Source organism: Bombus impatiens, unplaced genomic scaffold (assembly GCF_000188095.3).
Source record: "Bombus impatiens unplaced genomic scaffold, BIMP_2.2 scf_0321, whole genome shotgun sequence".
Taxonomy (NCBI): Eukaryota; Metazoa; Arthropoda; class Insecta; order Hymenoptera; family Apidae; genus Bombus; species Bombus impatiens.
In genome coordinates this window covers 1,338,524-1,350,702 of record NT_176740.1, presented here as the reverse complement: position 1 = coordinate 1,350,702, position 12,179 = coordinate 1,338,524, and the positions used below count along the sequence as shown (strand labels likewise).

General features: G+C 39.9%; 2 protein-coding genes across 3 annotated transcripts in view; both read right to left on the bottom strand.

The window, feature by feature from the left end:
- Positions 1 to 12,179, bottom strand: part of LOC100748489 (sterile alpha and TIR motif-containing protein 1) — a 140,535-nt gene that overhangs the window by 70,752 nt on the left and 57,604 nt on the right. The window lies entirely within an intron of this gene.
- On the bottom strand, positions 7,461 to 11,574 carry LOC112212849. The gene is made up of 5 exons (XM_024367602.2): positions 10,414 to 11,574; positions 9,620 to 9,927; positions 8,812 to 9,116; positions 8,337 to 8,582; positions 7,461 to 8,032 (listed from the first exon to the last, which is right to left on the bottom strand). The coding sequence occupies exons 1-5, from the start codon at positions 10,848 to 10,850 to the stop codon at positions 7,739 to 7,741; spliced, it is 1,590 nt and encodes a 529-aa protein (XP_024223370.1). The 5' UTR covers positions 10,851 to 11,574; the 3' UTR covers positions 7,461 to 7,738.

The following is a 12,179-nucleotide window of genomic DNA, read 5'->3' as shown; positions in this document are numbered from 1 at the left end:
GCGCCAACTCGGCGGGTAGATACGAATAGTGGTGGCGTATCTGGATGAGCGGCAGTCTCGCCGTGACCTTCGAACTTGGAGGGCTGTGTCTAGCGCGATGCAAAACAGCCACGAGAAGGGATAGAGTGCCGATCATTGGAGGCTGTTGGATGGAAACGATATGAGAAGAGTAGTGGTAGGGCAAGAAGGCTGGAATATACTCGAAGTACGAGTTCGAACGACCAGTAACTGTTTCCACGGATACCTCCGTGTCGCAGATTTTGGATTACAAGCTATTTTTTTTAGGGGTGTCGACCATACCTAAGTTGGCACGGTGGTAGAAGAATCGTTGAAATTTTGTTGATGACGCTATGAAAAAAGGTCTCGCGTCGATCGAATAATATTTCGATTCATTTCGCGTTCGCACGCGATATCGTGCACGAAGATTACGATAAAAGCACGATAAATGTACGTTTATTGATCTTGTGATATTAATATCACTTTAGGATGAAACAAAATTTGTAATCTTAATATGCCGTGATTGAAAATGAAAATAATCTGGTAGGTTCGAAGAATGTCTTTTAAAAATAGCCGACGATAAGTTGACAATGTTTTACAGGGGCCAAGGGCATGATTATTAACGTCGTTACGCCAATTTAACGTGATTAATATTAGCGTGGATAACAAATGCTACATTAAACATTTTCCAACCGTTCAAAAAAGTAGGAAAAACACATATCCGATCTAAAAATCAAATGGACAGACAGCTTCAAAGTGGAATTGTTTAACAATATATCGCATTTTAAATTTATTTCTACGCAAAAGTCAGGAAATGTGACTTATCATGTTTTTCACCTGTGGCAATCTTTTTATACGCCAATCGTATCTTTCTTTTAATTTCATTATTCATATAATACGATGATCAAAGTATCGTCAGAATTCGCTAATATCATCAAAAAGATTTTTTATTAACCGAAAGTTTTTTTTTACAAGAAAGAAGTGTTAATTAAACGATTCGTTCATGTACTTTGCGTTTGAACGCGATATTGTACAATTGAAGCGTGCGTTTCGAATGAAGTTTTCGGGCAAGTTTTTCTTATTCAAATTCTTCTTTCTTTTTTGAAGCACGGAACGTGCTAATTCCTTTAGAACCAAGATTCGGTGCTTGTTCTTTGTGCGAATTCAAATAAAACGAGTATCTTAAACAGTTTCAATATTTGATTTTGAGTGGCTAGCGGGCCGGTTTCTACGTCAGCGTGGGTTTTGGCACATCTCGCGAATCCTTCGTGGCGGATGCATAAATTCGGCTGTATTACCGCACACAGGGTAATAAATACGCTGCACGTTTCGACTCCAACGTTTCTGCTATATTTTATTTAAAAGCGTGTCATTATTTCGTTGCGTTACATCACTTTAAACCTGACACGAAGTTGTTAACACATTCTCACAGGACGCTTTGCATTAATTCGCTTCCTATTAATAATTATTACAGATTATTAATAAATATGCAAACATCGATAAAACAAAATATTCAACTCCGATCCTATAAAAATTCTCAGACGGATAATTCGATCCTCTCGACGTTCCATTAAAATTGAAGACAAATCACAAAGTACGCCTAGTTCTCGTTGCATCGAGCTAATGACAGAATAATGTGTTTGTACACGGAAATGTTCAAAAGCCGGAAGCCTCGATGACTAGGAGAAGGACAGGATCGTGGTTCGAAAGTTACGATTTCTAACTCTAAAAATTTACATGGAAACTACCAGGTCGACGACGAATAGAGCGGAAAAAATATACTTCGCCCATGAATACTTCCATCTCGTTACGGATCACGTAATTGATAGCCGTGCGTCACAGGCCGCGAAGTAGAACCGTCACCTTGCCAACAGCGATTCTGGCTGTTGATTCTCCTCGATGATTAGCCGCGACTTCCACCGGGTACCAGGTCTGTAATTTTCTGTGGCAACTTGTGCACGCGGTATGCAAACGAACGCCACCGCCTGGGAACCCGAGAATCTTCGCATCTCTCCGAGCCCTGCAACGTTTTCTATTTGCAACTATGAATGCTCGATACACTCGGTTACAATGTTGGGTATCAAAGATTGCAAACGACTTTTGACGCAGAGAAGTCTGAGAATGACACGTAATTATCGAATATGAAATTTATAGCAAAGATATGAAAGCTTGAAATATTTGAAAGAACGCGAGAATCAAACGTTTGGAAGAAAAAGTTGCTCATTGGCAAAGGTTCGACGAACCCTTCGCGAAAAGGGCGCCATCAGGTCGGAAAAATCTCGACTTCTGACATTGGCGAGGAACAGCTGTCCCGGTGTAGCTGTGAAGTGGGAATGCTTAAAGGGGTCAAGGACCGACGATGAGGAAAGCCACGATTGTCACTTTCTTGGTAAAGATCCGGAAAGAAATAACCCAGGAAAAATATCGAAAACGGAGCACCTAGGATTCTGTAGAAACGTGAATCGAAATTTTAAATTTAGATTATGCGGTATCGTGGCGATAACGTAGACAAACGCGTAACTTAATCGCCATTTGCGATATTATCAAGCATTTCTTACCATTTTTGAAGAAATTTGTCACATTTTTAAATTACGCAAAGAGAAAAAGAACATGTTGAATTTAATTTTTTACTTTTATTCGATTATCAAACGTGTCGTTATATCGTGATCGCAACGTTATCGAAAATGTATCACCATTTCTAAGAAATATGTAAAATATGTATTTAATGTTTCAAGTTAGCGAGTAAAGCAGACGATAAACATTTAGCGGAATGTTTGATAATAAACTGGGAGAACGAGTATCGAAGCTGTTTGTTTCTCGGGAACGTGGTCGAGGAACACGTCGCCTTAGTGTTTCTTTTCATAGTATCGTATAAGTTGACTCACGATCAGTGGGTCATACAAGCCGGAAGCGAACGATCGGTCCATTAAACGGAAACGCTGAGAACCGCGTACGAATTTAACTCGTTTCCTTGAATCAAAGTCGTTCGGAGCCTGGTTTTTATTCCAGAATCCGGACATTCGGCAGATCTTACGCTTCTTTGAAATAGAGAAAACCTTGAAACTGTGGAGAAAATGACTTTTCTATTTTGAGGACGATCTGTAGAAGAAACTCGGAGTTTCGCAGGAATATACGAATTATTAGATATTACCGTCTTAATAAAATATACGAAAACATTTTCAAATTTCAAGTCAAACAAATTTCACAATAACTGTTGTCGTTATTAACAATTTTTATACCTTGCAAAATTTTCAATACTAAAATTATGTACATCTAAATATATATCTCAATAATCGCTATAACAATTGCAATTAAAATAGTACGATGTTCTTATTTCCTATCGCAATAAAAATTAATATTAATTCCACGAGAAGATCTACCAATTTTCAATAATCGTAAGAGAAAAAGTTTTATTGTCCGCTCCTGATAAATTTACTAGTTTTCCTAATTTTAATAAATTTGACAATTTGATAAATTTGTTGATCCTAATGTTAAAAGAAATTGGTCAAAAACTGAGAATGCTGGTGAATTATCGGTGGAAATTATTCGACGACAACTATTTCGACAAAGCGATTCCCTCGGGGGCGCTGTTTCATCGGTTCACCGTGAACTTTGACACGGTAAATCAGGAGCAGGCGTCGGTGAATCGTGCTCGCCCGCGTCCCGACGCCATTAATTTCGCTCGGAGCACGATGATGGAGCCTGGGGGTTCCTATTTGTGACCACGCGAAAAGAAAACGACCTGAACGCTTCAGAGGGATCGCAGAAGGGAAAAGAAACGAGGGTACGTGAACAGGCATCGGCGTCAAGGAGTCGCGTGTAAATTTATCTTCAAGCGAGTTGTACGCGAGCCTTTCTTCGTACGCCGAACTTTCTGTCGATTCTCGACCTTTCACGAGCTCCAACAACTTTACCGAGTTCGTTGGCCATGGTTACACCCTTCGTCAAAATTTTATCCAAACAGGATACTTCGAACATTTTCCGATGATCTATAGAATTACATATTGCAGCATCTTACTACAAGTAGTTTATTTAAAATAGATTAAACAGGTGTTGGTTAAACAGGAAACGATGGTTGTCTAACGTGAACTAAGTACAACAACGTATCATAATTAAGACAACTAAATAGTTAATTTGCAACTCTCGTCACCACGGTTCCAACGCTCTCTCTCACGCGGACCACACCCCCTCGACAACGCAATTCGCACTCTCTGACTTATCGATTCACACTCTCTGATTTCTCAGCTAACTCCCTCCGACTTCTCAACTAACACTGACTGTTAATTCGTCTTCCTCCCCTTAGCATCCCTTTGTCTTTTCTCTTAACTCCACCACGCACGTGTTGCGCAACCGCTCGTGGTCAGGGCCACGCAGGCCTCTTCCGCGTAACTATTCGATCGAAGGACCGACGATATATGGTTTATGGTTCATCCGGTATCTCTTAGGCCTTACGTCCACGATACTAAAATATTGTACACATAATCATACGCACGTATTGTACAACGTATGTATACAACGTAACGTATCTCTGGAATTCTCTGAAAGTGAATCGATCAGAGATTTACGATTCAGCGTATCGATTATGTAAAGCAAAGACACTTTAGAGATTTTATGCTGTGCGTTCAATAAAATTGTTGAATTTGATTCCGCGATAATCTTCGTTTGCTGCGAGTGGATATTAAATTTTCATACTTGGACTTTTCCACGTACAAATATTTCCATACGTTTCCTAAAATTCTTTTTTCGTAGAAATACCTCTTAAAATAGAAAACCTGTATCGATTGTCGTAACGTTATCGTCGTTGAAGATACACTAAGTAATTTAGTATCGAAACGTGTCATCTCATATCGGGAAAAAATATCACGATTGTCGGCGACGTGATGGTTGGAAACGGTGCTATACGAGACTAGCTCCAATTAAGAGCGCAACAGCAGCCTTTGGCATCGTTTCGCGGTATTCCAATTAAAATTGCAAAATCCTCACAGTGACCACAAATGTCCCTTTTGATTATTTTATCAAAGAATTCCAGTCGGGATTCCCGCCGTACCCAGCAAGTACATGGTAGCAATCGCTACAATGTATACGGTGTACATGCACGCTCGAAGCGATCGATCAACCACGACGATTATCCTGCTGTTTGTGGCACGTAGACGTTTTCACGCGTTCGAGAAAAACGATCTTGATCGGCGTGCCGACGGAAATGGAGAGGAACAAAGAGGAAAGAAGACGAAACGATCGTTAATGGCACGTAATGCGCGCTATGGACGCGAATTATCCGGCGTAACTGTAATTTGCGCCTTTTTTTCGCTCCTACTCTCCCCCTGCGACGTCCCTCGCCATGGATCCGGCTGTTTAGTTGCGTAATGCTTGTGCAATAATTACCGATGTTTGAGCAATTGACCGCCTCCGGCGCTACCGTGCGTATCACGCCATGAAAATGAAAAAAGAAAACGTTCGCCAGCCGCTTCTATCGATCCTGCGAGATAAACGTGAAGTTTTGATAAACGTTCGGTAATCTCGTTAACTTGGTCGATGATCGATAAAAATTGACACGACCAGCCAGGTAATTTGATCGTATCGCTCTGTCACGGAAAATTGAATATCGATTTTTCTTGAATCGTAAATCGATGGAGACACGATTATTCTCCGTATGGGAATTATTCGCAGGTTATCGGAGATAGGAGATTGAGTTTCGTATCGGAAATTAACAGCAATTGTCAATTTTTCTTTCCTTTTTCTTTGAATTTAAGAAGTTTCTAAAAACCTTAAGGATTTTCGGATGTCACAGGACTTATCTGATGTTCTAACAAATTTTAAGACTATCTATAAACACTATATCTATTTGTTTAATTTTAAACAACGGTCGTTAAACAATTTTGCAAAATTACTATGAGAATTGTTAGCGATTATTAGAATTATCGTAACAAATTATTTCAATCTTCCGTAATCGGTATCTCTCCTTCTTTTCAATTTTCATCAATGTTCTCCGATAAATCTAGGAAAAAACAACTACGCAGAAGAACCGAAAAGAAATAAAGTTTTTTCTTCAGAAAAAAAAAAAGAAAAAAAGAAAATATAAATCCAGAAGAAACTGCTACTTTCCAAGATTTAAATGACATGTAAAATCCTCGTGTTCTTTTTAAGTTCGCGAGGCTGTACGGCGTCGAAAGTGTCGCGCCAAAAATACAGGCGAAAATGGCCGATTTAGCTGGAAGATTGAGTAGCCGGAGTGACTAACGTCTTCTCGGTTAATGGTTCAATTGTTCGGTTCGCTTGGCGAAATTTAGCGAGGATACACGCGAAAGGGACTGGAGAGCTCGCGTGCCATTCGCGCGTGAATTTCTCGCATCGGTCGCGTGACAAATTGCCTCGTTAATTCGATCAGCGCGATTCAATTTATTCACTCTGATCGCGGCTGATTTTCCGCTAATCTCGCGCCATTTCGTAGACGTCACTCCGATCATTTGTTACGGTGTACACTGTGATCTACCACGTGGAAATAATATTTTTATGATTTTTCATACCTTCTGCATAAAGTGTATTTTTATCAACGTTCCGCGATATATCAACAGTTCGAGAACGACAGGAAAGAATGCAGCAGGGTTAACCGTACAAGCGGACCGTGATAAATAATTCGCTAATTTTCGATCTTCTGTCAAATCAATTACAGAAGATAGTTTTTAGGCGAAAGCTTCATCCGCGATAAATATACCTATGGTAACCTGGTTTTTTCCTTTTCGATTAAATAACCCAATAGTCTGACAAAAAACAACTCTACAAAAATAGCGAATAGCCACTGTCTGCCTATCAAAATGCTGAAAGCAAATTAAATCTTTCTGTAAATCATAATAACCCACGTTTAAACATAAAAATTGACTAACGACGCCTACCAATTTGCCTGGTAACCGGTTCCAGTAGTTGGAGGAAAAATTAGGCGAACATAACGAACGATATATTTAACGTATAAACGAGGATTAAAGATTGTGTGCAACAGTGTAACACATTCGTAGGGAATACCTTGTTTTGACGGTCGCTTGGCGAACGTTTCCCGTTGGCGAATCACGATTAAAAAATTGGCAGCGAGACAGGTGCGTAATATAACCTCTAGAGCCCGCGGTGTCGCTTGGAATTCTGCCAAAGTTACGCAAACGCGTTGCCAACGACAGCGAATATTCAAGTATGATCCGGCTCTGCCAAAACGCGCAAAGAATGGAATCCATGGTCGGCGAAAAAACAGGCCTCCGCCATTTGAATTATTCGAAACACGATGGAAACTCTACGATAAGCGTTTAAAAGCAATTGCAGTTTTACGAGGTAAGGGATATCATATATTTAAGAAAAAATTTCGATAAGTATTACTGCTTTTATATCGAGTTAATCTTCGAATGTTGTAGAACGTTCCTATATGGATAAATATAACGCGACATATGTGTAAAAATTACTGCGAATAAATAGAACGTCTATTGACAAACGAATCAAATTTTATTTTTTGCATAGGCGATTATCGCTCCAATGAACTTTAAAAGTCGTGGCGTTCTATCAACAAGAGAAATAACTTATCGTATTCTCACAATTAGTAGTCTACTATAAACTGTAATTATTTTCAAAACATTTTCTTCGATCAGAAGACAATTTCCATAACAAAGTTCATCACGTAATCAAACAATTCGCTGTTTGTCGATCAAAGTTTCACGTCATTCGTGCAGCAATAAAAAATGGACGAAAGTTGAAGAATACGATTTCATAAGAAAGTGTAGATCGCAAATTCTTCTTCTTTATTCTCCTCGTTTTCATCTTCGACTTCCTCTTCTCCGTAATACTCCTCCTCTTCCTCCTCTTCCTCCTCTTCTTCTTCGAACATCTCGAGAATAACATCTTCAGCACCCTCGGGGAAGTACTCGTCTATCATCGCTTGCGCCTTTTCATCGTCTTCAGTGACGAAATACGGCTCGATGCTCGCGAAGGACAAAAAAGCATCGTCGCTGATCCTCCGGAGGATTATTACGAATATCTCGTTACCAGTTTGATATTTTGCCTGTGTCAATGTTCTTCGTTTAATATTTAATCATCCAATATTTTATATCGTCGACGTACGTATAGCAAGAAAAGAGAAAAGAAGATTTGATCTTCTGAACTGGCACTGATCAAGATCGCGAGCAACCGATTCAAATTAGATTCCAAGTTATATATCGATATTAATTTTAGGAACGAACAGTAATTTACGAAATACAATCGAAAATAAAACATAATATAATATAATATAATAAATTAGAAGTTTAATTTTATCCAAACTGTCGAGTTACTAACGATCTAACGATACCAATTGAGAGTTAAGTAACCTTTCTTTCGAAATCTTCGGGGCTGGACGCTATTCGCCTGGCTATCGGTGGATTATCGAACTCGAAAGCGCCAAAATATTCGATCGCGTCGGGGTACAATGCGCATGTTTCACGGACGACCGCGAACTTTGAATAGTAAAACTTGACTGCGCAGAAGGGAGCCGGTGGTACGGGCTCTTCGTAAGGGTGCACTAGTTCCATGTAATTGGAGAAAAGGGTCGTGTACACGTGTACCTTGCTTCTAGCCTATAGAATTGCGAGAGTAATGCGAGCTGTTGAAAAATGCGTGTTACTTCGCCTGGAATAAATAATCCTCGGAGGAAACCGAGAAACTTTGTAGCCAACGTAATTAATAATACTTTAAGTAATTGATAAACAGTCATAAAGAAGAGTCGAGAGATGAAAAGTTCGAAACAAAAAGTATGTATAAAGCGAGTGATTAATTTCTATTCGTGTATTCTAAATTTAAAAATACCTGAGGAGGCACCCAAACCGCGGGATCGGTGCGAGGAAAATCCTCCTCATCCTCGGGATCAGGTTCATGAACGTACACGTACCTCTCCATGTAAGACTCATTTAAGGAGGAAGGAGCAGCGTTAGGGTGTATCAGTGGAGTCGTGCTGGTTAACAAATGTATCAGATAATCCTCGACATCGTTGATCGCTCGCGTCGGACACCTTTTAGTCCCTTTAGGACATTCGAAGGGATAGGGTACAGGCCAATCAGGATGAGGACGTCTACCTTTCAATCTCATCGCTATCGTTCTACCGTCCATTAATCCTGACATAGAATAATCGAACAATCACGATATAAAATTAATTGTAGTCAAAGCGATGCCACCTGTAAAGTCCTGCGACGAAGATCAAAGTAGATCAACGGTTTTTCGTTTCTTCCCTTTGTTCTTATTTTGAAGTTTGCAATTCTATCTTTAAACACTTCCTCGCAGCCAATGTTCCGCGTATTCCGCTAAACAAACCGTACACTCGAAAATGTCGAGACGAAATTTCAAGCAAAATGTTGTAGACATATGGCGTTCAGGACAATTCAGTGAAAAAGAACCTACGTATTTATAAACTCTTTTTCCACAAAGTTTTAAAAAAATTCATACCGATACTATTAAACTGTCTATAAATAATTAGTAAAATTCGATAAAATATAAAAGCAAAATGTAACGACAGAGCTCTCGTATAAAACATTAATACGTAAATACAACTGTGTATAATAAATTTCGGTAATAAAAAGTGAAAGTTTTGAAGGGGATATCGAAGAATTTAAAAAGTCACCTGCTACCAGTTCTTTCGTAATCTCTACGTTACTCTCAACGAACATCTTTTCGATCGTTTCCTCGTTCAATTGCACACGAAGCTCCTCGAGCACGTCGAAATTTTGTCTAAACAGCGTATTGATTAGTTCGAGGTACGGAGGGCACTGGTACTTGTCCCTGTGTCGACCCTCTTCCTTGAACACCCAGGGATAGAAAACCAGAGCGGTGACCTCGCTCAATTCGAATATCATCTGTGCCAGGAACGTCTCGTACATCTCTCTTTCCTCAGCTTCTTTCTTGGCACGTTGTTGATCCTCCACCACTTTTCTTGTTTGCAACGGATAATTTTGCAATCAGCCGCTAACCATTATCCACTAACCGTACTCGTAGCAAAACTGATTACTATCGAAATAAGTTTTTGTTCGGATGAAAATTTGTTAATCGAAAAAATTTGTTCTACGACAGAATGACAGTATCACATATTACGATGTACAAACGTAGGTACATTCCATTTGATATTTATTAAATTGATAAAATATTACCGCATCGAGTTGTTTCAAAACGCATGTCTCGTATCAAATATGTTTCTTTCATATTTGAATATTTCGATATTTTGAAATTTATTTCTAGTTCCCATATCATTACTTTCGGATACGCTTTTTTCTTACTCTGGCTAAAACAATTATTCCTCCCCTTTACGCGTCTATTGTTCTCATTTCGAATAAAAAAATGCTCAAACTTTGCAGGTATAATTGTTAAGAAATTACGTTGAAAATTTCGAAAATATTATTCGATGGTTGACGATAACGATACCTGATGGCTTCCTTCTCTTGCCATTTAATCTCTTCCTCGGGTGTCCTAGTGCTCACATCCAGCACCATTTCCGGTTCCTCCTCGTTCTGCACCCTTTTAATCTCCGTTACGAGCAGTTTTCTAAGCTGGGGGCAATTAGCACCGAACACGAGGTTCACCATCTTGCCATTTTGAAGAAACATCCAGACTGGCTCGCTTCTTCCGCGAAATCGTTCGAGATCGCCGATGTAATCGTTCTTCACGATCGCGTAGTTGATCGTGTCACCTCCTATCTCTAATTTTACACTTCGCAGGGTGCTCACCATGGCGATACATGGGCCACACCACTCGGAGTAAACGTCAGCGAGAATTAAACCCTTTCGACTTAACAGCTGTTGCCAATCATCCTCGGTTTCCACTTCGACCTGCAGCTGAGTTTGCTCTTTTCTTCTCGCCATTTTACAATTACGGTATTCTTGGTGGATTTATGTGGCGGCAATTTGTATCGAGCGCCGATAGGTCGAAGCGCGCAAATGTTGTTCCGACGAATTTAGCTGTCAGTTCGTAGCAAGTTTCGATCGACAGGTTAGTATCGTGTAGGTTAATAACGTGTTTAGCATCGTTTGTAATTAGACTTGACAGGTCGGAGTAACGTAGGTTAACGTCTAGAATTATTTGCAGCTACTATCAATTTGTAGCTACACGTACGTATTAGATCGTACTAGTTTAAGGATATTTAACTCAAATCGCGTGTACAGCTCTCGTCCAGTTTGGTTTCACGGTCATTAAGCAAGTCTCTTTACGGTTCACGTCAAACGACAATATATTCGAAGTAAAACTTTCAGAGACACGATAGAACGATAATTTCAGGCATTAACAGCTAGAACGAGACTGTCACGCGTTCGTAAATTGCATTTTACCATACGTAATACGTATATACGAATTACAGAGTTAAATTACACTTCACTGCAACAATTCTCCAGCATTCCCACGATTAATCGCGTTTAATTATGCCAGAAGCTTGTAATCGTCGCTTACATTAAGAAAACCATTCGTTTTCTCGTATAAACCAGACGATTGATTGGAGACGAAGGTCTGGATTAATCGTGGCCACGTGATTTACGTCTACTGACATTTCCATCGTCAACGACGGATGTGAACGATGAAGGAACTACGCGTGTTTAACGACGTGAATCTCGCATCCTGCGGACGTAAGGAGAGAAGCGCGAAGAGATCGAGGCCGACGATAACGCGTCTCGACGACGATCTTCACTTGTCGTCGCAGCGACCATCCTCTCGTTTAGTCTTACGCCCCTAATTCGCGGTCTAGCCACGATAATTAGTACGTTCGCGATCCTACATCAGCAGCTACGTTATGTGACTGACATGTCTTGTTTTTGTTCTGCCAGTAATTTGTGCTGCCTTGCGCGAGACGAGTGACGTTTGAGACGCGTGGAAAAACTCCGAGAGAAGACCGGCGAGTTTGTTGCAATTTTAGCCGGTTTTTCAGCGAACTACTAAAATGCTCTAAATAGGACGTTTAGAAGAGAAGATTTGCGTTTGCTCTTTTCAAGAGTTTCGCTATTTCTGTGTCTCCTTCTATCTCTCCATTTTGTTGCTTGAACGAGTCGGATTGAAATGTTGAATTTTAATGGAGATTGACGCATTGCGTGACTTACAACGTCGAGTCATATACTCGTCGTATAGTTTTTTTAACAAATTTGACTGGAATCCAGAATTTCATCTCCGTTCTTGGAACGAAGGATTTTAACAGTTATAAATTACCT

What these genes read in the sequence shown, in the direction of transcription:
- LOC112212849 (XM_024367602.2), bottom strand. Translation starts at nt 10,850, where the DNA reads ATGGCGAGAAGAAAAGAGCAAACTCAGCTGCAGGTCGAAGTGGAAACC. An exon ending in CAAGAGAAGGAAGCCATCAG is followed by an intron (nt 9,928 to 10,413) that starts GTATCGTTATCG and finishes GTTGCAAACAAG; the next exon opens with AAAAGTGGTGGAGGATCAAC. An exon ending in CGGTTTGGGTGCCTCCTCAG is followed by an intron (nt 8,583 to 8,811) that starts GTATTTTTAAAT and finishes GCAATTCTATAG; the next exon opens with GCTAGAAGCAAGGTACACGT.